The 27,046-nt window shown below is 40.7% G+C and overlaps 1 protein-coding gene across 1 annotated transcript in view; it reads right to left on the bottom strand.

Moving 5' to 3' along the window:
• Positions 1-4,064: 4,064 nt before the first annotated feature.
• The window catches only part of PCCB (propionyl-CoA carboxylase subunit beta), a 92,214-nt gene continuing 69,232 nt past the window's right edge, over positions 4,065-27,046 (bottom strand). Inside the window, exons 10-15 of the mRNA XM_038570966.1 lie at positions 25,380-25,503; positions 7,711-7,818; positions 7,351-7,451; positions 6,844-6,942; positions 5,398-5,497; positions 4,065-4,383 (exon numbers count right to left, since the gene is read on the bottom strand). Coding sequence (XP_038426894.1) covers positions 4,262-4,383; positions 5,398-5,497; positions 6,844-6,942; positions 7,351-7,451; positions 7,711-7,818; positions 25,380-25,503 — 654 coding nt within the window. The 3' untranslated portion in view covers positions 4,065-4,261. The remainder of the gene's footprint in view (positions 4,384-5,397; positions 5,498-6,843; positions 6,943-7,350; positions 7,452-7,710; positions 7,819-25,379; positions 25,504-27,046) is intronic.

Here is a 27,046-nt window from a genome sequence, read left to right as displayed (position 1 = left end):
CATAGCAGCCCTTTAAAGATCACTTGGATTCTACAAAGCCATGTTAGAGTTTCTCTTGACATTGGTGCCAGACATCACTCATAAAAACTCATGCCCTACACTTTATGAGCCTGCCCTTGTTCTCTGGGCCATGTTCATTACATGGCCTAAGATGTCTGTGCAGAAAGAGCAGGGATGCAAGATAAACTCTCCAGGCAGCCAAGGAGGAAGGTAATAAGGAAGGGTCTCTGTGGTAGCTCATCTTTAAGAATTCCAGTTGGGAAAGGCCTTTCTAAACAGCAGCCACCGGAGAATAAATCTGCCGCCATTCTCCAGGCATTGTCATCCATAGATGCTGGTCTCCTTTGCGAGGTCTTGCAGCTCTGTGCTTCCTTGGCCACCAGATCTTGGTTTATCATGCCAAGACTTCCCAGAAGTCACTTTGCCCAAATGCTTTATTCCTCTACCTCTTAGAGCAGTCCCAAAACAAGCCCTTCTCAGTGCCCAGATTTCACAACCTGGTAAAGCACATCTTGGACCCCCTTCCTCAAAAATAAACTCATAAGCTTGTATTTTTATATAGACTACAGCAGTCACCCTTCATATAGTCCAAATCCTAGGTTAGCTGACCCCAGAAATTGGACTAGCCAAGCAATTTTAAGATTCTCAGTCACATGCAAATCAACCCGCATGACTTATTAAGAGGCCTCTAAAAGCCCACAAGTCTGCCATCACTCCTTTCCCCTGGTTTATAGTCTTTCTGCTGGTGCCAAACAGGAGTATAAAGAACCTTTGGCCGGTTTCTGCCCCCTAGAAATTCACCATCTACTTAGGAAGACAAAAATATATATACAGGGGGAGAATATGCATGATCAGATGCTTTAAAAAAAAAAAAAAAAAAAAAACAGCTGCAGTGAGCAAAATCAGTTCAAGCCCACAGGTTGAGATGAACCAAGTCAGGTCCTTCCTTCAGCATGAGCAAATTGGAGCTATTCAACAAGAGGGTGTGTTCCAGGGAGCTGTAGGCTTAAACTCAGTTGGTAAGCATGGGAGGGACATTCTGTGTGGGCTAAAGACTTGACTTTGGAGAGCAGGGTACTATGTACTGGAAGTGCTGAAGCAGAAAAATGCAATAAAATATAGATCGGGAATTAGTCTATTAGCTCAGAACATGATTTCTGGCATTAAGAGTAGGTCACAGAGAAACACCAGTGGGAAGACGCACCTAGAGTCTGACTAGAATGGGAGATTCACAATCATCTGGAGAGGGAAGAGAGACATCCAAGAAAAAGTAACTAAGGCCATAAGTCTGGCTACCTGGAATGATGGAGTGGCTGGTAGAAATGGGAAAGGTAGACAACAGTCACATACTGATTTAACTCAAGTTGACCTTGAAAGAACATTCAAGCTCCTTTGGAGCTAAGGATCTGGGACAAGGGAAAGTCAGTAGTGGGAGGACCTAGGGCTCTCACCACAGAGAAAAGCACACCCTGTGGGGCACTCTGAAATAGCACTCTGTAGTTGACCTTTATGCTGAAACCACGTAAAATCTCCATTTCTAGTATAACTTTTCTTTTTAAAAGATTTTATTTCTTTATTCATGAGAGACGCAGGGAGATAGAGGCAGAAACACAGGCAGAGGGAGAAGCAGGCTCCATGCAGGGAGCCCGATATGGGACTCGATCCCGGGTCTCCAGGACCAGGCCCTAGGCTGAAGGCGGCACTAAACCGCTAAGCCACCCAGGCTGCCCTCTAGTATAACTGTTTATTTTGCTGAATGCATAAAGCATTAAGTCAACAAAGATGGGGGGGGGAGATCTACAGTGGCCCACAAAGTCCTTAAAAAAGGACTCTCTTTCAAACTGATAACATAATTACAAAGGAGTCTTGAACTTCTAAAAGTTCTCAAACTTGGGACGCCTGGGTGGCTCAGCAGTTGAGTGTCTGCCTTTAGCTCAGGGCGTGATCCTGGAGTCCCACATCAGGCTCCCTGCATGGAGCCTGCTTCTCCTTCTGCCTGTGTTCTCTGCCTCTCTCTCTCTTTCTCATGAATAAATCTTAAAAAAAGCAAAAAAAAAAAGTTCTCAAACTTTTGTATTTAGTGTAGGATTGAGCATATGAGTAAATTATTTTGAAGATAATGGGAGCCAGTTTTATCACTGTGAGAGAAGAAATCCATAAATATAGAATAGGGGAAAGCAAAGAACCACCTGTATGTTGGATTAGAATTAAAAGTTTCAATATGAATTCATGATTTTGAACATATATAATATATACACATGTTCACAAATTTGTATAATTATTTCCTAGTCTCCTGAAAATACCAAAAAGCAATGACACCCCAGCATAAATGTGAACATCTGCCAATTTTAGCTTCTAAATGACATCTATTAAAATAAACCAGGACTGGGGAGAAACCAGGCTGGGCAAGGAAAATAGATGATGAGCCTGGTAAATTATTCTGTGTCAAAAAAAATAAGGAAGTGTGCCAAAAACTATTGGGACGTATCAAAAGGATCAAAGAGCCAACTTTAAAGAAGCTCCCATTGAAATTTTAAGTGTCAATATAAGTTAACACTAAATTTTAAAAGAATCCATGTCTCTGCTTTTTCTTGCTTTGATGTATTCATTCAGTAAAATAAACATTTATGAAACACCTACTATATACCAGATTTCAACTACTATAAACTTCCCAATCTCATCTCCTGGGGGTGGAGTTGGGATTGAGCAGGAAGGAAAAAAAATGTAACTAGTATAATGTGTGTCTGAAAATTTGACAAGAGTGACAGCATAGTAAGAAAAGCTATTTCAGGAAAAACTGTTTTTAAAAAAATGAATCCATGAATCTAAACAGATACTAAAAAAATTAAAACAGAAAAAAAGTTCTTTCAGGAAAGTAACAACTAACAAATGCAGACATAATGATAGGGTTAGAAATGCAACATTTTAGAATCCACACAGGATGGCCGATTGAGGCAAGAATCATCAACGGACACTAAAAGTACTAGGTGAAAGTTTGTTGACAACTTTAAAGAATGCCCCCAGATCAGTTATAAATCACAAAGAAAAAATGGCAACCTTTGCAGCCACCACCTTAACCAAGTGATGAGTCAATGTCATCTATAATGGGAAAAACTAGCATAGGATGCTTCCTAATGTGATACATGACTCATTATTGTGTCTTACACTTACCTAGATCTGAACATCTGAAAACAATCAGACAAACCCAAATGGAGGGATAATTCTACAAGATAACTGGCAACCATTCTTCCAAATGTCAATGTAATAAAAGACTGTAGGACAATGACCCTTGTTTCCTAGGAAATAAACACTGATGTTTAGTGGTGCCAGGGATAAAGGGTCATGATTCTGCAAATTACTCGCAAGTGGGTCAATAAAAATAATAATAGTTATATATTTATGGAAGAGATGCACCAAATGTAGAAAAATTAACTAGAAAATCTAAGTGAAGGTGTACAAATACCATACTCTTGCAACATTTCTATAGGTTTGAAATTTTTCAAAATAAGTTTTTAAAAATGTGAACACATTTCTGAAAAGCACTTAATATAGGGTGCTATACCTTACTGAGCATCTACTTTGCCAGACATAACTGCAAATGTCTCATTTAATCCTCAACAGTTCCTAGAGGAACTAAGAGCACATTATTAAATATTATTTAAAAGTAAGGGAATTGGGATGCCTGGGTGGCTCAGCAGTTGAACACCTGCCTTTGGTTCAGGGAGTGATCCCAGGATTCGGTATCGAGTCCCACATCAGGCTCCCTACATGGAGCCTGCTTCTCCCTCTGCCTGTGTCTCTGCTTCTCTGTCTTTCATGAATAAATAAATCATAAAAAAAAAAAAAAAAAAAAAAAAAGGAAACTGAGGCCTAAATGGTAAGTACTTTGCCCTAAAAGCCCATCATCTCACCTACAGAGAAAACAATTATTGGGGGGAAAAAGAAAAAATACACAGGTGTCAAATAAGGGTCAGCTTTAAGTATCAGTACGCTATTACTATATGTATTATCTTCTTGATTTTTCAGATTTTTACTATAAAAAAATGAACTTTGTGCTCAAAAAATACTGGTTAAAACAAGTTTTTAATAAAGCAAATAATTTTACAGTAAGGCATACATGAAATCTTTGTAGAATTTAATAAACAGCCATTTCAAGTTATTACTGGTATTTAGAATTCCAAGTATCATGATTGCAAAAGGCAGGAATGGGTATGAATGGCCAGGCAGTAATTGCCTCTTGGTTTATTTTCCTTTAATCTGTTTACAATGGAATATTTGCATGTTTCCTCCAAGGGCGCTGTACCTTCTTGCTGGCCAAGACATCCAAGTCACGGCAGATTCGGGCTCGTGTAGAGGAAGGCTGGATGATGTCATCCACAAATCCTGGTGAAGCACAGAAAAGGAAGTAGATCATCGGCATCTCCAGATAATGCCTGCGCCCAATCTGTGCTAAGACTGGGCACCATCTCTAGGGTCGATAGTGTGAGCAGGAACCCAAGTTACGGGGCATGGGCCCAGTAAGCCTTCCCCTGCATCCTAGGAGCATCCCTGTTCCTCTGGCAGGGCCCCAATTTCTGGCCTAGGAGCACTTGGCAAGAAAATGACTTCATCTTGACAGGGAGGGGACCAGATTTCAACAGGAAATAAAAATTTAGAAAAATACATTTGTATTTTCAAAAATCACTATACTTCCTCCTATCCCTGTAACACAAGTCCTTCTGCAATGTAATTTCACCTCTCCTCCCCCATCAAGGATTAAATGTCCTCACTTGGCCTCATGACTTGCTTTGGCCAACAGAATGTGGTAAAAGTGACACTGCAATTTCCAAACCTAGGTCTCAAGGTGCCTTGCAGCCTGCCCCCCCACCCCCACCCTCTTGCTGCCCTCAGGACACCAGCAAGTGTGGAGTAGCCTCCTTAAGAATAAGGACCCATGTGCAGAAAGTCCAGCAGACAGCCAACAGCAGCTACATAAGTGAAGCCATCTTGGACTATCCAGCCCCAAACTACCAACTGACTGTCTTTGCATGATTGGTCCCAGCAAGACCAGAAGAACCATCTAACTGAGCCCAGCCCACATTGATGACCCTCAGAAACATGAGCAAAACAAACAAACAAAAAGTGGCTGGGTATTTACACGATATTTAGGTGCCTGGAACAACACTAAGAAACTCAACCATTTCAGTGATGCTGTTTTTATCTTAGTCACCAGAGCAGTGCACATGCGGTCCCTAAGTGAAGACCGCCCAGGACATAACCACCCCTCACTTGTCTGCAGATTCCTGCAGATTCAACTGTCAGGGCAAAGGGCAGTTATAGGAGACTGCAAAATACAAGAATGAGCAAGTGACCCAGTGAATGACCCTGCTGCCCCCACCCCCCACCCCCAGTTCCTACCTCTCACTGCAGCAGGAAAGGGGTTGGCAAACTTCTCAATGTACTCTGCCTGAGCAGCTGCCACGTCCTTGTGCCCTTTGAAGATGATCTCCACAGCACCCTGTCACGAGAGAGGTTAATGTCAAACTCAACTGACAATCCCAACTGGGTAGACCTCCTGCAACTCACTACCACAGTGTGTGGTCGTGAACTCTGTGGTAAATCAAAGTGCCCTGGGGAGAAGTGCCAGCTCCAGGTGCCAGGGCACAGAGGTAAGCACTGCTGGGGTCAACCGTCATGAAGCCACGGGACGTGATGGGACATTCAGCTGTGAGCCCAATGACAGGCAGCTCAGGCAAAGCCAGTAAGCAGCTTGTGTCCCCACATTCCATCCTACTCCTTCCACTTGCATCTATCCTTCGAGACCGAGATGTTTGGCCTCTTTTTCCACTGTTAAATCTGTGGTTCCCTGCATCAAGGGAAGCAAAATGCTGTTTTCTTTTTTTCTTATCCTGAGTACACAATTCAGTGGCCACAGGCAGGCAGACTGAACTGCAAATGTAGAAACACTGGAAACTAAAATATGAGTCCTGACCTCAGAAGCCCTAAAAGTCAGCTATGGGAAGAGTCAAGGGAGTTAGTTACCTGGTGCAATCCCAATAGCTGTTTCAAAGCAGGAAAGGAGTGGGGATCAGGCTAAGAAACAGGAAGTACAATAGTCCCTGCTCATTTGCAGCTTCAGTTATCACACTCCAGAAGCAGATGGGTGAACCTCCATCTGACATCAATGCCTGTGCTCTTCACCTCACTTCATCTTATCATCTCACATCACAAGAAGGGTGAGTACAAGATATTATCAGAGAGAGAGCACATTCACACAACTTTTATGACAGCATATTATCATCATTCTATTGTTAATCTTTTACTGTGCCTCATTTATAAATTAAACTTTATCATAAGTATGTATGCATATGAAAAGACAGCACACATAAGGTTGGGTATTCTGGTTTCAGGCCTCCACTGAGAGTGCTGGAGCACATCCCCTATGGATAAAGGGTGGACTGCTATACCTTGCCCAAAGTCACCAGGGTCAGAACTACAGTTCAAATTTTATAGGCTAAAAGGAATGGCTCTAGGGCCCTCCATTGGAGATGAGATGGAGTTACAAGGAATGTCCAATCCTCCCAAAGGCTAGTTCAGCTGACTCAACCCTTTCCCCTTTACTGATAACATCAAATCCCCTTCAGGGGCCCTCCCACACTTATCATGAAGATACCAGCATGTGTCTGAAGTGACAGTGCAGGACAGGAGCCAGAGCTGTCCCTGGGGCTCACGTGGGAGACTTTCCAAAGTCAAGGCCCCAAATCTCTGGAATCCTGGTCTCTCTCCAACATTTGCCACCTATGAGCTCCTGCTGGGAGAGTCTGGTACCTGGACCCAAGCAAAGGGAAAGCTAGAGGGCCTCACCTTTGCTCCCATGACTGCGATTTCTGCTGTAGGCCAGGCATAGTTGATGTCACCACAAAGGTGCTTGGAGCTCATGACATCATAAGCACCACCATAGGCCTAGAACAGACCCAAATACTGAATGTTAGAGCCTGAATCAAACAGATCTGTCCCTGAAACATCCTAGGAAGCCAAGTGAAATGAGGACAAAAAAGAAACTGAAGGCCCAATGTCTCTGCTCAGGCTTCCTGGCCTCAGAGAATACCTAGACACAACCCAGAGGCCTTTCACAGTTAACGTGAACGGTTTTTCCTGGCTTTTTCCCCACTGATGCTTTCAGTTCCCAGAAATGACCCAATGTATCTGCAGGGTGTGTCTATAGGGCTGTAAATGCTATCCTCGAAAGATCTTTTTAAGGGCTAGCATGGTGTATTCCTCTTCCTAGCCCTCCTGAAACTCTTGGCCAGACCTCCAAACATGGCTATGCTGCTAGGAGTGGGCTCACAGCCTCTGATACAAGTTCCTCACCTTCCTGGTGATGACTGTGACTTTGGGCACAGTTGCTTCAGCAAATGCGTAGAGAAGCTTGGCGCCATGTCGGATGATGCCCCCATATTCCTGTGCTGTGCCTAGGTCATGAGGAAGAGTTACTAGATACAAAAGTCCTCACGAAGTTTGACTGCCACTCTCAGCTATGAGGTCTTCCCCTGCTCCCCAGAGGGCCAGGAGAGAGCCACCCTCAACCCGAGAGGCCCATCTTCCAAATACACCTAGAATACAGAGATGTCACAAATCCTTAGAGAATTTTGCAAGAAAACTTCCAAATAAAGTGGGTGTCTCACTGGGCAAAACCATCTCCCTTAGCCCCCACTTCTGTCAATGACTTACCAGGCAGGAAGCCAGGGACATCAACAAAAGTGATGAGTGGAATATTGAACGCATCACAGAATCGGACAAAACGAGCCCCTTTCACAGATGAATTAATATCCAAACATCCTAGAATGAGAGAGATTGTCCATGCTGAGAGCTTCAGGGCAATTTTTAGTTCCACCCACATGGAATGTACCCTCAGCAACCATCCAGGGCTGATTTTTATGGAGGCATCAGTCTTCTCATCCGGGAATGTAAAGGGGAACTGTTACACTCCAGGAAAAACAGGAGAACACACCTGGCATGGGCCAAAGAGGGTCTAGGAGTGGTCTCAGCTCTTTGCTGGGAGCACAGCCTATTACAGGCAGTCTTGCCTGAAGGACTGCTGCCACCAGGGGAACAACCCAACTTGCCCTCATGGAACCAGTAGGAGGAGGTATCATTCAAGGGCTGCTCTTAGAGAGCATTTGTGTATAAAAATACAAATGCCTTCTGACCAAATAAATGGGGTTTATCTCAAGAAGTCAAGGTTGATCTAACTTATGAAAACCAACAAAAACTACACTAAATAGAAGAGAAAAACCATGTAGTCTTCTCAACAGAGAAACCTAACATTCAATATACAACCATAACTCAAAAATTGTAGTGGGATACCTAGGTGGCTCAGTCAGTTAAGCATCCAACTCTTGGTTTCAGCTGAGGTCATGATCTCCGGGTTATAAGATCAAGCCCCTTGTTGGCTCCATACTGAGAGTGGAGTCTGCTTGAGATTCTCTCTCCTTCCCCTTCTGTTCCTCCTTCAACTCACACTCTCTCTCTCTCTCTCTAAAATAAATAAATCTTAAAAAAAAAACTAGCAGTAAACTAGTACAGTGGGATTTTCATAATCTGATAGAGAATCTATTAAAAAAATTAAAAACCGGGATCCCTGGGTGGCGCAGCGGTTTGGCGCCTGCCTTTGGCCCAGGGCGCGATCCTGGAGACCCGGGATCGAATCCCACATCGGGCTCCCGGTGCATGGAGCCTGCTTCTCCCTCTGCCTATGTCTCTGCCTCTCTCTCTCTATCTCTGTGTGACTATCATAAATAAATAAAAATTAAAAAAAAAAAAAGTTTAAAAAATTAAAAACCTTATACACTCATGGATCAGAAGAATGGATAAATTCCCAAAGTGATCTACACCACTGCTGGCCAAAAGAACTTTCTATGAATGTTCTCCAACTGCACTATTTGACATGGTAGCCACTACCGCTATTAAACACTTGTAATACAGCCAGTACAACTGAGAAACTAAGTTTCTAGTTTTATTCAATTTTAACTATATATATTATTTAATTATCTTAAAGTCTACTAAGCTAGCATACTAAACAGACCTATATTTTCAAGCAAAATATTACTACCAATATCATAGATATTCTCTTACAGAAATTGATAAGCATATTCTAAAATTCATATGGTAATACAAAGGAGACAGAACAGTTAAAATAGTTTTGTGTGGTTTTTTTTTTTAATTGGAAGACTTACACTTTGACTTTTCAAAACTTAGTTATTAGACATGGTTTCTCAACCTCAGCACTATCAACATTTTGGACTGGATAATTCTTCATTGTAGGGGTTTGTCTTGTGTGTGTAAGATGTTAAACATCATCTATTGCCTCCACCCAATAGATGCCGGTAGAACACACTCCCCCCAGAATCCACACCTGTGACAACCAAAAATGTTTCCGACGTTGTCAAATGTCTCCAGGATTCTGAAAGTGCCAAGTTGAGAACTACTGAGAGCTATAAGGCTACAATAATCAAGGCAATATGGCACAGGCATAAAGGTAGATAAAATGATGATGAAACAGGATAGACTGTGAAGAAATAGAACCACACAACTGATTTTAGATCAAAACAATTCAGTGTGGAAAGGAAGTCTTCTTAACAAATGATGATGAGGGGATCCCTGGGTGGCTCAGCGGTTTAGTGCCTGTCTTTGGCCCAGGGCGCAATCCTGGAGCCCCGGGATGGAGTCCCACGTCAGGCTCCTGGCATGGAGCTTGCCTCTCTCTCTCTCTCTCTCTCTCTCTCTCTGTCTATCATAAATAAATAAAATCTTTAAAAAAAAATGGTGATGAGACAATTAACTACCTGTATTAAAATGCACACACAATCATGAAATTTGACTGTTTCACTCTAAACTATACACAAAAGTCAATTCAAAATAGATCACAGACCTTCATATAAAACCCAGAACTATAAAACTAAGAAATAATATTGAACTATCTTTGCAACCTGTAGTAGGCAAGATTTGTTGAAAAGGACACAAAAGCATTAATCATAAATAAACACTGATAAATGGTGCTTCATTAAATATTTAAAATAACGTGAGTCAAAAGACACCATTAATTTACCGAATAAGCAAGTCACTAATCACGAAAAGAATACTTGCAATACACATATCTGACAAAGGACTCACAGCCAAAATGTATAAAGAATGCTAGAGATCATCAATGTTGGCAAATTGAATTTAAATTAAAAAAAAAAAAAAAAGGAAGAAGTCATCGAAAAAGAAACAACTCAGAAAAGAAAAAATTGGCAAAATTTCCCTCTTGGTAAATGCATTTTCTGAAATGACAGAAATGTTCTATATTTTGTTCTGGACGATGATATGGTTATATAAAATTGTCAAATTGTCAAAACCTATCAAAATGAGCATTTGAAAACTGTACATTTTACTATGTGTAAATTATAGCTCAATATAAGAACAATGTTTTAAATCTCCCTTCCCTCCACTCTACTCAAAATCTATGTTAATGACCTGAAATAAAGAATCTGAGTGAAAGTCCCAGAAAAAAAAAAAAAAAAAAAACAATTCTAAATTAAGAAACTGCAAAAAGTACCCAGAGGCTACACTCAAAATCATACTGAAAAGAAAGATGAGCACTGACAAGCAAAACAAGATGCAATCACTGGGGAAATGAACACAGACATGGAAAACCTACAGTCCTGAGCTGCCACACAATGGGCTCCAGGTCCAGAGGCCTGGTCTTCGCATCTTAGGCCTAGTCCCAGGGCTATACAGAGAACCTGGCACCCAGAGAGTGACCAAGGAACTATGGCTAATTCCTACAAGAAAAAATGAGAACCAGAACACAGAAGCTCCTTATCTGAGCCTCTGAAGCTGCCTTTAGTAATGGTTAGGGAATGAATAAGTCAATAAAATGAAACTTTCTTCAAAAAAGCAGTAACCTGCTGAACTTCCACATCTTACCACTCCATAAACATCACAAAGAATTTTTAAGCCAAGAAAAAGAGAAGTCAAGGAACCACAATAGAATCAAGTGTTGAGACTCCAGCCAGAGCTGAGGAGGGCCCCTGGGATAGACATCCTAGATATCTATAGAGAAAATTTCCAGGATAAGACAAGCAGCTTCTTAAAAAGTGAGCTTATAAAAGTCAACCTGTGCTGTAGAACATAGTACCTGCAGAGGTAGTCATGGGATGAGAAAGATCTTAAAGCAGACACAAGAAATCATGTGAAATCCATGCCAGGGACTGACACAGCTCAAAGGAGAAACTAAAGGGATATATGAGCAGTTAAGAACTTATTGGAGGAACAAAATACATTTTCAATAGGTGTGAATTCCTGACTTTATACACGTTTTCTAAACAACAAAATGGTGGGGTGGGCAGCTCCAAGCTCCTATCCTCCAAAAGAAACATCACAAAACAAGCAGAAACTCTGGAATAAGTGAACATTTAAAACAATCAAAAGAAAGCAAAATCAAGGAAAAGGCAACACTTAATGGGTACCTGGGGGGGGCTCAGGCAGTAAAGCATCTGACTCTTGATCTCCAGAGCATGAGTTCAAGCCCCATAACGGGAGTGGATAGCCTACTTAATAAAAGAAAGAAGAGGGGTGCCTGGGTGGCTCAGCCAATTAAGCGTCTGCCTTTGGCTCAGGTCATGATCCTGGGGTCCTGGGATCAAGCCCCACATCGTGCTCCCTGCTCAGTGGTGTTCTAAACTTTCCCTCTGCTGCTCCCCCTGCTTGTGCACTATATATATATCTGTCAAATAAATAAATAAATAAAATCTTAAAAAAAAAAAAAGGAAAGAAAAAGGCAACTTAAAAATAGTAGGAAAGACTTGTTGATGTTCTTAATTACACTTGCCCCACACTCTCTCTAGTTCTAGAGAGAACAAAGAAGATCTTAGTCACAAATTATCACATAGGTCTGTTCTAACTTGTCTGAAAGACTGACCTGCATCTGTTTCACCTAGCTTGGAACTCACTCAGGCCAGAAAAGTGGCAGACACTGCTCAAAAACAAAACCTACAGATGTCTGGGGAAAAGATTATGCTTCAGATCACCTAAGGCCTAGGAGGTAAAAACTGAGTTTCTTTGGGAAATGAGGGCACTCAAGAACACCTGTGTATATAGGGGATTTCAGAAAGACATAGACATGCCTAGAACCAGATGCATGCTCAGAAAAGACCTGAGAAAAGGAAATTAGAAAGTATTTTGAGATGAATGAAAATGAAAACACATTACAAAACAAATAACCTAAGAAGACCTTAAGAGTTAACCTTGGACTGATCTCTAAGTTCGGTTTAAATCTGGCTAAGTGCTGAAGGAGAGCTCCAGCACAGAGCCAATTCTCAAAGACTAGAAGAGGTGTTTTCTTGTTTGTCTGTTTTAGCAGCTGGTATTCAAGGATCTCTCTGCCAAAACACTAGCTGGATACAAGCTAAGACCACATACAGCAAGGAATGTAGTCTAAAAAAATAATTGGGAAAAGTCAGTAGACAAATGGACTATTACAGCATTCAATGATCAACAACAACAAAACCCACAAAAGGAAAAGAATATGATTTCGAGTTACCACATTATAATATTCAAACATCTAGTTTTCAACAAAAAATAACAAGGCTTAACAAAGAAACTGGAAAATAGCTACTCAAACAGCAATGTCCCTGAGGAAGCCCAGACACTAAACTTACTAGACAAAGACTTTTCTTTTTTTTTTTAAAGATTTTATTTATTTGAGAGAGAGTGCAAGAGAGCGAGCACAAAAGGGAGCCCAACTTGGGCCTTGATCTCAGGATCCTGGGAGCATGACTTGAGCTAAAGGCAGATGTTTAACCAGCTAAATCACCCAGGTACCCCCAGACAAAGACTTTAAAATAACTGTCTTGGGATGCCTGGGTGGCTCAGCGGTTGAGCATCTGCCTTTGGCTCAGGGTGTGATCCTGGAGTCCCAGGATCGAGTCCCACATCAGGCTTCCTGCATGGAACCTGCTTCTCCCTCTCTGTGTCATCTCTCTCTGTCTCTCTTTCTGTGTCTCTCATGAATAAATAAAATCTAAAATAAATAAAAATAAAATAAAATAAAGTAAAATAAAATAAAATATAAAATAAATAAAATAAAATAAAATAAAATAAATAAAAAACTGTCTTAAATATAGTCAAAGAAGTAAAAGAAAAACATGAACAAAGATTTTTAAAAATCAGGAAAACAATGTATGAACAAAATGAGAATATCAATAAAGAGAAAGAAATCATAAAAAGGAACCGAACAAATTCTGGGGCTGAAAACTGCCATAATTGAAATTTTAAAATTCACTACAGGAGTTCAATAGCAGATTTGAGAAAACAGAAGAAAGGATCAGGAAACCTGAAGATAATTTAAATTATCCAGTCCAAGCAAAGAAAAAAAAAAAAAGTGAATAGAAACTAAGGGACCTATGAAATACCATCATTTGAACCAACATATGTACCAAGGTAATACCAGGAGGAGGAGGAAGAAAAAAAAAGGACAGAGACTATTTGAAGAAATAATGTCCCAAAACTTCCCAAATTTTTTTTAAGTTAATAAGGTACTTTATTTTTTTTAATTTTTATTTATTCATGATAGTCACACAGAGAGAGAGGCAGAGACATAGGCAGAGGGAGAAGCAGGCTCCATGCACCAGGAGCCCGACGTGGGATTCGATCCCGAGTCTCCAGGATCGCACCCTGGGCCAAAGGCAGGCGCCAAACTGCTATGCCACCCAGGAATCCCAAACTTCCCAAATTTAATGTAACACATGAAGAGACAAATCTAAGAAACTAAGGAGGATAAACACAAACAGACCTCACTGAGCCACAATATCATCAAATGATTAAAAGATAAAGACAGAACCTTGAAAGGAGCAAGACAGAAGTGACTCACCATATACAAGAGATACTCAGTAAGATTTTCAATTGATTTCTAAGTAGAAAAACCATGGAGGGGCAGCCCCGGTGGCGCAGCGGTTTAGCGCCGCCTGCAGCCCGGGGTGTGATCCTGGAGCCACGGGATCGAGTCCCACGTCGGGCTCGCTGCACGGTGCCTGCTTCTCTCTCTGCCTGTGTCTCTGCCTCTCTCGTTCTCTCTGCCTGTGTCTCTGCCTCTCTTTCGCTCTCTCTGAATGAATGAATGAATGAATGAATGAATGAATAAATAAATAAATAAATAAATAAATAAATAAATAAATCTTTAAAAAAGAAAAACCATGGAGGCCAAAAGACAATGGGATGACTTAGAGCACCGAAAGAATTAAACTGTCAACCAAGAACCCTATGCTTGGCAAACTGTCCTTGAAAAATGAGGAACAAATTAAGACATCACAAATAAAAGCTGATGAGTTCATTACCTGCCCTATTAGGCCTGCCCTACAAGAAATGGTAAAGCGAATCCTTCAGGTTGAAATTAAAATGATATTAGAGTACCACACGACTGTATGAAGTAAAGACCTCTTGTAAAGGTCACCTACGTGAGGAAATGCAAAAGCCTTATTATATTTTTGGTTTGTAATACCATTTTTTAATTTCTTACGTGATTTAAAAAAAATACAGCCCAGAAAGTTTAAATGGTGAATTCTATAAAACATTTAAGAAATTATACCAATTCTCTACAATCTCTCCCAGAAGACAGAATCTGAGGGAATACTTCCTAACTCATTCTATGAGGCCAGGATTATACTATTACCAAAACCAGAAAAAACATTACAAGGAAACAGACCGATGTCTCTCTTAAACACAGACCTAACAAAATATTAGCAAATCAGCAATTTTACAAAAATAATTATATACCACTTCCAAGTGGGATTTATCACAGGTAAACAGATTCAACGTTTGAAAATCAATTCATGAAATCCATTGCACCAACAGACTAAAGAAGAAAAATCACATGGACATATCAGTAGATACAGAAAAGGCATTCACAAAATCCAACATTCACAGTAAAAAACAAAACACAACTCTGTAAACTAGGAATGCAAGGGCAACTTCTCAACTTCATAGAGAACATCTAACAAAAAATCTACAGCTAACATCATACATAATGGTGAAAAACTAGAAGCTTTCCCACTAAGATGAGGTACAAGGCAAAAATGTCCTGTCACCATTACTTTTCAAAACTGTATGGCAAGTCCTAGCTTATCTGATAAAACAAGAAAATACACAAAAGGTACCCAGACTGGGAAGGAAGAAAACAAAATGTCTTTGTTCATAGATAACATAATAATCTATGTAGAAAATCCTAAAGAAGAGACAAAAATACTGCTGAAACTAATAAGCAATTATAACAAGTTGCAGAATACTAATATACAAAAGTTAATCACTTTCCTATCTACCACATAGTGAATTTGAAACTAAGAACACAATGCCATTCACATTAGCACCCACTACCCTAAAAAGAAATACACAGGCATAAATCTAACAAAACACATTATAAGATCTACATGAGGAAAACTACACAACTCTGATGAACAAACTCTGATGAACAAAATGGAAGAATTAAATAAATGGAGACATATTCCACCTTTGTGGAGAGTAAGACTCAATATTCTCAAGAGGCCAGGTATCTCCAACTTGATCTCTACATTTAACACAATTTCAATCACAATCCCAACAAGTTATTTTGTGGATGTTGACAAACTGATTTATTCAAGAGTACATTGAGTAGCAAAAAACCCAGGCCAGCTATCACACTATTGAAAAACAAAATAAAGTAGAAGGTCTGACAATACTTAACCACAAGACTTACTATAAAGCTACAGTAATCATGTGGTACTGGGAAAGAATAAACAAACATGTGGTACTGGTGAAAGAATAAACAAACAGAAAAACAGAATAGAACAGAGAAACCAGAAATAGACCCACATAAATATAATCAACTGATTTTTGACAGAAAAGCAAAAAACTAAAGCGATACAATGGAATAAAGATCATCTTTTCAACAAACAGTGCTGGAATAACTGGACATCTACAAGCAAAAAAAAAAAAAAATCAATCTAGACACAGACCTTACACTTTACAGGAAAATTAACTCAAAATGGATCAAGAGACCTGAATGTAAAACACAAAACTTTAAAAAACTCCTAGAAGATAACACAGGAGAAAAACAAATAACCTTGGGTATGGTGGTATCTTTCTAAGTACACTACCAAAGGCATGATCTATGAAAAAAATAATTGATAAGCTGACCTCATTATCATTAAAACTTCTGCTGTGCAAAAGACACTGTCTAGAGAAATGAGAAGACAACCACAGTCAGGAGAAAATATTTGTAAAATATACATCTGATAAAGGAACTGCTATCTAAAATATACAAAAGGCTCTTAAAACTCAACAATAAGAAAACAATCTGGTTAAAAAATTAGCGGACAACGAAGATGTCATATATATATACACAATGGAATATTACTCAGCCATTAGAAAAGACAAATACCCACCATTTGCTTCAACGTTGATAGAACTGGAGGGTATTATTGCTGAGTGAAGTCAGTCAATCGGAGAAGGACAAACATATGGTCTCATTCATTCGGGGAATATATAACATAGCGAAAGGGATTAAAGGGGAAAGGAGAGAAAATGAGTGGGAAATATCAGAGAAGGTGAAAGAACATGAGAGACTCCTAACTCTGGGAAACGAACAAGGGGTAGCGGAAGGGGAGGCGGGCGAGGGGATGGGGTGACTGGGTGACGGGCACTGAGGGGGGCACTCGACAGGATGAGCACAGGGTGTTACGCTATATGTTGGCAAATCAAACTCCAAAAAAAAATAGCAAAAGATAAAAGAAAAATGAGGGGGGAAAACCTAAAGATCTAAACAGACACCTCACCAAAGGAAACAAAAACATACAGATGGAAAATAAGCACATGAAAAGATACTTCACAGGGGATCCCTGGGTAGCTCAGCAGTTTGGGCCTGCCTTTGGCCCAGGGTGTTATCCTGGAATCCCTGGATGGAGTCCCACAAAGGGCTCCCTGCATGGAGCCTGCTTCTCCTTCTGCCTGTGTCTCTGCCTCTCTGTGTGTGTGTCTCTCATGAATAAATAAATGAAGATCTTTAAAAAGAAAAAGAAAAGATACTTCACATCATATGTCATCAGGGAAATGCAAATCAAAATAAGATACTACACATCTATGAGAATGGCCAAAATCCAGAACACTAACACCACCAAATCCTGGTGAGGATGTAGAACAAAAGAAACTCCTGGTGTGTCAATGTTCATTCATAATTGTAACAAATGTACCACTCTGGTTCAGGATACTGATAGTGAAGTAAGCTGTGCATGTGTGATAGCAGAGTGTATATAAGAATTCTGTAGTTTCCACTTAATTTTGTTGTGAAACTAAAAAATAAAATTTCTTTTTAAAAAAAGTATTATATACCATGACCAAGTCGGATACACTCCAGTAACGCAGAAGTGGTTGAACATAAAAAAATCAATCAATATAATACACATTAATAGAATGAAGGACAAAAATTATATCATCAAGTGTTGCAGAAAAGCTATTTGACAAAATCTATGTTCGTTCCAAAATTAAAAATAAGGATGCCTGCTTTCACCACTGCTACCATTCAACAGTGTGCTGAATGTTCTGGCCAGAGCAACTAGACAAGAAAAATCATATCCAAATTGGAGAGAAAGAAGTAAAAATATATTTTTTGCAAAAAATACGATTCTACATAATATTCCAGAGAATCCATAAGAAGGCTAGTAAAGCTAATAAACTCTGAAAAGTTGTAAGCCACATAATCAACAAACAATAATCAGTTGTGTAGTTGTTTTTCTATATACTAATAATGAACATTCCAAAAAGGAAATTGAAAAAGCAATTCCATTTACAATAGTATCTAAAAGAATAAAACAGGAGGAGGGGCAAGATGGCTGAAGAGTAGGGTCCCCAAATCACCTGTCTCCACCAAATTACCTAGATAACCTTCAAATTATCATGAAAATCTACGAAATCGGCCTGAGATTTAGAGAGACCAGCTGGAATGCTACAGTGAGAAGAGTTCGCGCTTCTATCAAGGTAGGAAGACGGGGAAAAAGAAATAAAGAAACAAAGGCCTCCAAGGGGGAGGGGCCCCGCGAGGAGCCGGGCTGAGGCCGGGGCGAGTGTCCCCAGGACAGGAGAGCCCCGTCCCGGAGGAGCAGGAGCTGCACCGACCTTCCCGGGCGGAGAGGGGCTCCCAGGGAGTTGGAGCAGGACCCAGGAGGGCGGGGATGCCCTCGGGCTCCCGGGGACACTAACAGACACCTGAGCCCCGGGAGAGTGCACCGAGCTCCCTAAGGGCTGCAGCGCGCCCGGCGGGACCCGGAGCAGCTCGGGGGCGGCTCCGCGGAGGGGCTGCGGGGCGGGAGCAGCTGGGGGGGGCTCGGGGGCGGCTGCGCCGAAGGGGCTGCGGGGCGGGAGCAGCTCGGAGGGGCTCGGGCGGCGGCTCCGCGGAGGGGGCTTCCCGGATAGGACCGCGAATCCAACAGCGCAGACCGGGAGCACAGGGCGCAGGGACACAGCCCAGGATTCGGCCTCCCTCCGGGACAAGCAGAGGCCGGGAGGGCCCAGGACTGCAAGGACGCTCCTGCCCCGAGCTGAGCAGATCAGTGGCCCCGCCCCGGAGCCTCCAGGCCCTGCAGGCTGAGAGCTCCAGGGGCTGAATCCACGGCTCCAGAGCTGGCCACCGCCACCGTGATTGTTCTTCCTGGGGCCTCACGGGGTAAACAACCCCCACTGAGCCCTGCACCAGGCAGGGGGCAGAGCAGCTCCCCCAAGTGCTAACACCTGAAAATCAGCACAACAGGCCCCTCCCCAGAAGACCAGCTAGACGGCCAAGTTCCAGGGGAAGTCAAGGGACTTAAAGTATACAGAATCAGAAATAATCCCCTGTGTTTATTTTTTTTTTTTATTTCTGATTGCTTCCCCCACCCTTTCTTCGCCCTTTCTTTCTTTTTCTTTCTCTTTTTCTTCTCTTTTTTCCGTTTTTTCTACCTTTTTTCTTCTTTTTCCCTTTTCTTTCCTTCTTTATCTCCTCTCTTTTTCTCCTTTTCCCAATACAACTTGTTTTTGGCCACTCTGCACTGAGCAAAATGACTAGAAGGAAAACCTCACCTCAAAAGAAAGAATCAGAAACAGTCCTCTCTCCCACAGAATTACAAAATCTGGATTACAATTCAGAGTCAGAAAGCCAGTTCAGAAGCACTATTATACACCTACTGGTGGCTCTAGAAAAAAGCATAAAGGACTCAAGAGACTTCATGACTGCAGAATTTAGATCCAATCAGGCAGAAATTAAAAATCAATTGAATGAGATGCAATCCAAACTAGAAGTCCTAACGACGAGGGTTAACAAGGTGGAAGGACGAGTGAGTGACATAGAAGACAAGTTGATAGCAAAGAGGGAAACTGAGGAAAAGAGACAATTAAAAGATCATGAAGATTAAGGGAAATAACAGCCTGAGGAAGAAAAACATACGTTTAATTGGGGTTCCCGAGGGCGCCGAAAGAGACAGAGGGCCAGAATACGTATTTGAACAAAACATAGCTGAAAACTTTCCTAATCTGGGAAGGGAAACAGGCATTCAGATCCAGGAAATAGAGAGATCCCCCCCTAAAATCAATAAAAACTGTCCAACACCTCGACATTTAATAGTGAAGCTTGCAAATTCCAAAGATAAAGAGAAGATCCTTAAAGCAGCAAGAGACAAGAAATCCCTGACCTTTATGGGGAGGAGCATTAGGGTAACAGCAGACCTCTCCACAGCGACCTGGCAGGCCAGAAAGCGCTGGCAGGATATATTCAGGGTCCTAAATGAGAAGAACATGCAACCAAGAATACTTCATCCAGCAAGGCTCTCATTCAAAATGGAAGGAGAGATAAAGAGCTTCCAAGACAGGCAGGAACTGAAAGAATATGTGACCTCCAAACCAGCTCTACAAGAAATTTTAAGGGGGACTCTTAAAATTCCCCTTTAAGAAGAAGTTCAGTGAAACAGTCCACAAAAACAAGGACTGAATAGATATCATGATGACACTAACTCATATCTGTCGATAATAACTCTGAACGTGAACGGGCTTAATGACCCCATCAAAAGGCGCAGGGTTTCAGACTGGATAAAAAAGCAGGACCCATCTATTTGCTGTCTACAAGAGACTCATTTTAGACATAAGGATACCTACAACCTGAAAATAAAAGGTTGGAGAACCATTTACCATTCGAATGGTCCTCAAAAGAAAGGAGGGGTAGCCATCCTTATATCAAATAAACTAAAATTTACCCCGAAGACTGTAGTGAGTGATGAAGAGGGACACTATATCATACTTAAAGGATCTATCCTACAAAAGAACTTAACAATCCTCAATATATATGCCCCGAATGTGGGAGCTCCCAAATATTTAAATTAATTAATAACCAAAATGAAGAAATACTTAGATAATAATACACGTATACTTGATGACTTCAATGTAGCTCTTTCTAACTCGATAGGTCTTCTAAGCACAACATCTCCAAAGAAACGAGAGCATTAAATGATACTCTGGACCAGATGGATTTCACAGATATCTACAGAACTTTACATCCAAACTCAACTGAATACACATTCTTCTCAAGTGCACATGGAACTTTCTCCAGAATAGACCACATACTGGGTCACAAATCGGGTCTGAACCGATACCAAAAGATTGGGATCGTCCCCTGCATATTCTCAGACCATAATGCCTTGAAATTAGAACTAAATCACAACAAGAAGTTTGGAAGGACTTCAAACACGTGGAGGTTAAGGACCATCCTGCTAAAAGATGAAAGGGTCAACCAGGAAATTAAGGAAGAATTAAAAAGATTCATGGAAACTAATGAGAATGAAGATACAACCATTCAAAATCTTTGGGATGCAGCAAAAGCAGTCCTGAGGGGGAAATACATCACAATACTAGCATCCATTCAAAAACTGGAAAGAACTCAAATACAAAAGCTAACCTTACACCTAAAGGAGCTAGAGAAAAAACAGCAGACAGATCCTACACCCAGCAGAAGAAGAGAGTTAATTAAGATTCGAGCAGAACTCAACAAAATCGAGACCAGAAGAACTGTGGAACAGATCAACAAAACCAGGAGTTGGTTCTTTGAAAGAATTAATAAGATAGATAAACCATTAGCCAGCCTTATTAAAAAGAAGAGAGAGAAGACTCAAATTAATAAAATCATGAATGAGAAAGGAGAGATCACTACCAACACCAAGGAAATACAAACGATTTTAAAAACATATTATGAACAGCTATATGCCAATAAATTAGGCAATCTAGAAGAAATGGAAGCTTTCCTGGAAAGCCACAAACTACCAAAACTGGAACAGGAAGAAATAGAAAACCTGAACAGACCAATAACCAGGGAGGAAATTGAAGCAGTCATCAAAAACCTCCCAAGACACAAAAGTCCAGGGCCAAATGGCTTCCCAGGGAAATTCGATCAAACGTTTAAAGAAAAAAAAAAAAAAAAAAACGTTTACAGAAGAAACCATACCTATTCTACTAAAGCTGTTTGGAAAGATAGAAAGAGATGGAGTACTTCCAAATTTGTTCTATGAGGCCAGCATCACCTTAATTCCAAAACCAGACAAAGACCCCACCAAAAAGGAGAATTACAGACCAATATCCCTGATGAACATGGATGCAAAAATTCTCAACAACATACTAGCCAATAGGATCCAACAGTACATTAAGAAAATTATTCACCACGACCAAGTAGGATTTATTCCCGGGACACAAGGCTGGTTCAACACTCGTAAAACAAGCAATGTGATTCATCATATCAGCAAGAGAAAAACCAAGAACCATATGATCCTCTCATTAGATGCAGAGAAAGCATTTGACAAAATACAGCATCCATTCCTGATCAAAACTCTTCAGAGTGTAGGGATACAGGGAACATTCCTCGACATCTTAAAAGCCATCTACGAAAAGCCCACAGCAAATATCATTCTCAGTGGGGAAGCACTGGGAGCCTTTCCCCTAACATCAGGAACAAGACAGGGATGTCCACTGTCACCACTGCTATTCAACATAGTACTGGAAGTCCTAGCCTCAGCAATCAGACAACAAAAAGACATTAAAGGCATTCAAATTGGCAAAGAAGAAGTCAAACTCTCCCTCTTCGCCGATGACATGATATTCCACATAGAAAACCCAAAAGCCTCCACCCCAAGATTGCTAGAACTCATACAGCAATTTGGCAGCGTGGCAGGATACAAAATCAATGCCCAGAAATCAATGGCATTTCTATACACTAACAATGAGGATGAAGAAAGAGAAATTAAGCAGTCAATCCCATTTACAACTGCACCCAAAAGCATAAGATACCTAGGAATAAACCTAACCAAAGAGGTAAAGGATCTATACCCTCAAAACTATAGAACACTTCTGAAAGAAATTGAGGAAGACACAAAGAGATGGAAAAATATTCCATGCTCATGGATTGGCAGAATTAATATTGTGAAAATGTCAATGTTACCCAGGGCAATTTACACGTTTAATGCAATCCCTATCAAAATACCATGGACTTTCTTCAGAGAGTTAGAACAAATTATTTTAAGATTTGTGTGGAATCAGAAAAGACCCCGAATAGCCAGGGGAATTTTAAAAAAGAAAACCATATCTGGGGGCATCACAATGCCAGATTTCAGCTTGTACTACAAAGCTGTGGTCATCAAGACAGTGTGGTACTGGCACAAAAACAGACACATAGATCAATGGAACAGAATAGAGAACCCAGAAGTGGACCCTGAACTTTATGGGCAACTAATATTCGATAAAGGAGGAAAGACTATCCATTGGAAGAAAGACAGTCTCTTCAATAAATGGTGCTGGGAAAATTGGACATCCACATGCAGAAGAATGAAACTAGACCACTCTCTTTCACCACACACAAAGATAAATTCAAAATGGATGAAAGATCTAAATGTGAGACAAGATTCCATCAAAATCCTAGAGGAGAACACAGGCAACACCCTTTTTGAACTTGGCCACAGTAACTTCTTACAAGATACATCCATGAAGGCAAAAGAAACAAAAGCAAAAATGAACTATTGGGACTTCATCAAGATAAGAAGCTTTTGCACAGCAAAGGATACAGTCAACAAAACTAAAAGACAACCTACAGAATGGGAGAAGATATTTGCAAATGACATATCAGATAAAGGGCTAGTTTCCAAGATCTATAAAGAACTTCTTAAACTCAACACCAAAGAAACAAACAATCCAATCATGAAATGGGCAAAAGACATGAAGAGAACTCTCACAGAGGAAGACATAGACATGGCCAACATGCACATGAGAAAATGCTCTGCATCACTTGCCATCAGGGAAATACAAATCAAAACCACAATGAGACACCACCTCACCCAGTGAGAATGGGGAAAATTAACAAGGCAGGAAACAACAAATGTTGGAGAGGATGTGGAGAAAAGGGAACCCTCATACACTGTTGGTGGGAATGTGAACTGGTGCAGCCACTCTGGAAAACTGTGTGGAGGTTCCTCAAAGAGTTAAAAATAGACCTGCCCTATGACCCAGCAATTGCACTGTTGGGGATTTACCCCATAGATACAGATGCAATGAAACGCCGGGACACCTGCACCCCGATGTTTATAGCAGCAATGTCCACAATAGCCAAACTGTGGAAGGAGCCTCAGTGTCCATCGAAAGATGAATGGATAAAGAAGATGTGGTTTATGTATACATTGGAATATTACTCAGCCATTGGAAACAACAAATACCCACCTTTTGCTTCAATGTGGATGGATCTGGAGGGTATTATGCTCAGTGAAGTAAGTCAATCAGAGAAGGACAAACATTATATGTTCTCATTCATTTGGGGAATATAAATAATAGTGAAAGGGAATAGAAGGGAAGGGAGAAGAAATGGGTAGGAAATATCAGAAAGGGAGACAGAACATAAAGACTCCTAACTCTAGGAAACGAACTAGGGGTGGTGGAAGGGGAGGAGGGCAGGGATGGGGGTGAATGAGTGATGGGCACTGAGAGGGGGCACTTGACGGGATGAGCACTGGGTGTTATTCTGTATGTTGGTAAATTGAACACCAATAAAAAATAAATTATAAAAAAAAAAAAAAGAGGGGATCCCTGGGTGGCGCAGCGGTTTGGCGCCTGCCTTTGGCCCAGGGCGCGATCCTGGAGACCCGGGATCGAATCCCACGTCGGGCTCTCGGTGCATGGAGCCTGCTTCTCCCTCTGCCTGTGTCTCTGCCTCTCTCTCTCTCTCTCTGTATGACTATCACAAATAAATAAAAAAAAACTTAAAAAAAAAAAAGAATGGTTAAACAAAATGTGGCATATACCTACAATGGAATATCACTTAGCCATAAAAAGTTATAAAGTTCTGTTACATGCTACAACATAGATGAACCTTGAAAACATTATGCTAAGTAAAATAAATTTGACACAAAAAGACTACTACTACATGATTCCACTTTCAAGGGATATCTAGAATGGGTAAATTTGTAGAGAGTAGATTTAGATCATCAAGGTCTAAGGGTTAGGTAGAAAGGGAGTCTTTTTCTACTTGAAGAATTTCTAGAATACAGTGGTAAGGACTGCACAGTGTGAATGTAATTAATGCCACTACATTATATACTTTAAAAAAGTTGTTAAAACAGCAAACTTTACATTATATGTACATATATTTTTTACCATGATAAAAAATGTTGTTTAAAAAAAAAAAAAAGCTTTTCTAAAGACAAGGTAAAATTGCCATGACAGAAATAAAAGATGAGGCTGGGCCTGTAGGGAGGGCACAATTTTCCTACACAGGGATTCCAAATAAACCTAAGAAGGAAAATAAGAGGAAAGCAGTGTCTACCATTCTCATGCCAGACTTCCAACAGCACCCAGAGCACAGCCATGGCCAAGTCCCCATGACCTGGCTGGCCGTGGCTCAGCTCTGGCCATACCACCAGAAGGCTGTGGGAAACAGACACAGGAAGATCCTGTTAACTCATCACCCACCAACTGTGTACCTGACACTGGAAATAAAATGATGACTAAAATATCAACACCCCTGCCCTCATGGAGCTCATAGTTTTAGTGTGTGAGACATAAATCTAACTAGGGGGAGAAAGAAAGCAGACATCTGAAAAAGTAAAGAACTTCTTAACTTGAGGAAAGTTATCTATAAACCCTTAAACAATTAAAGTACAAAAGAAGCTGTTTGAGATATAAACATTAAAAGAGAAAAGAGCTTTTACAGCAACATCTGAGTTTCTTCTCTGGCCAATGGAGGGCTCATCTGAGGAAAAGGCAGAAGGGAGACACCATGAACCCAGGCAGCCCTCGCCCCCAACCGCCGCCCAAGGTTTGTGAGAGCTTCTCCCACCTACCTGAAGCCACCTTAGGTTGGTTGCCAACAATTCCAACAGTCCTCCCATTCATTCTTGCAAAACCAACAATGATGTTCTTGGCATAATTGGGCATGATCTCAAAAAATTCTCGCTCATCAACAACCTGTAGGGATAAATTTACACCAGAGCTCAAAATGATAAGGAACCAGATACAACTATATTACAGAATTCCAGGCATTTCCATTACAGAATGACAGAGCTGGAGAGCCCCCACCTCACCACAGGTTCTTCAAGGATGCAGGACAACTGGAATGGCAGCACCACCACCCTGCGGGAGGGGAAAATCTTCCTGCACACAGCTGGGGAGGATAAACCAGTACAGCCTTTTTAAAGGTTCCATTTGAATTTCCCAATATTTTTTACTCACATAACTTTATTTTTAAATCATTTCAAACGTACATAAAAATTTCCAGAATAGTGGGGGGTGGGGGGAGTATATATCCTTCAGCCAGATTCTCCATTTAACATTTTACTATATATGCTTTATGGTTCCCTCTCTGTACCCACCTCCCCTTTCTCTCTCCTCTCCATATACCTGTGACTAAATATATATTCTCTTTCTACATATGTATGTATATACACACAATTTTTCTCCTAAATTGTTTGAGAGTAAGTTACAAAAACGATGCCTCTTTACTGCTAAGTACCTCAGTATATACCGCCTAAGAACAAGGGCATTCTAACTACAGTGAGATTATCAAAATCAGGAAACTAATACTACTATAAAACCTTATTCAAATTTTGCCATTTATTCAATACCCTTTATAGCAACAAAAATCTGGTTCTAGAATCTAACCCAAGAGCACCATGTGCTTTTGGCAGTCACATCTCTTAGCCTCCTTTAATTTCCCCCCACAGTCCCTTTCTTCATGATCATGACATCTTTGAAGACCAGACAGGTCATTTAGTTATTTGCCTTGTTTGGGTTTAATGTTTCTTTATATTTAATTTCAGGGTATTTTTGGCATAGTATCACAGAAGTGACCCTCTCAGTAAATCCTATCAAAAGGCACATAATGGAGGCTCCTGGGTGGCTCAGTCACTTAAGTGTCCAACTCTTGATCTCAGCTCAGGTGTTGATCTCAGGATGGTGGGTTCGAGCCCGGTGTTGTGGTTTAAAAAAAAAAAAAAGATACATGATGTCAATTTGGCCATTAATGGTGGTGATATATGCCAGGTTTCTTCCCTGTAAAATTACCATTTTTCCATTTTTAATAAGTATACTACGGGAAAATACTTAGAGAGTATGTAAAAATTCTATTCATCGAACTTTTACCCACTACTTTAGCATTCATAATTCTTGCCTGACCCAATTATTGTCACCATAGCTGCTGAATGGAGACTTCCCTCACCCCATTAGCTAGCATTCTGCTGTCAGAAAAGTCTCTGCCTTTCCCATTTCTTTACATCATTCACAAGTATGAACTTAGCAATTCTTGTTTTATTATATGGATTATAATCTTTACCACCATTATTTTATGTTTAAATTGCCCCAGAGTTGCCAGTAAGAGCTCATTCAAGAGGGCTCTTGTGCCACTCTGATGTTTCTCCATCGCTCTTTGAGTACTACATTACATTCTGGAATTATATTACTTTCAAGCTCATCTTATATTTTTTCTTGGCCCAAGCCCAGAATCGGCCATTTC

Source organism: Canis lupus, chromosome 23 (genome assembly GCF_011100685.1).
Source record: "Canis lupus familiaris isolate Mischka breed German Shepherd chromosome 23, alternate assembly UU_Cfam_GSD_1.0, whole genome shotgun sequence".
In the NCBI taxonomy this organism is placed as follows: Eukaryota; Metazoa; Chordata; class Mammalia; order Carnivora; family Canidae; genus Canis; species Canis lupus.
Note: the sequence above shows the minus strand (reverse complement) of the source record. Positions and strands in the feature narration are given on the sequence as shown.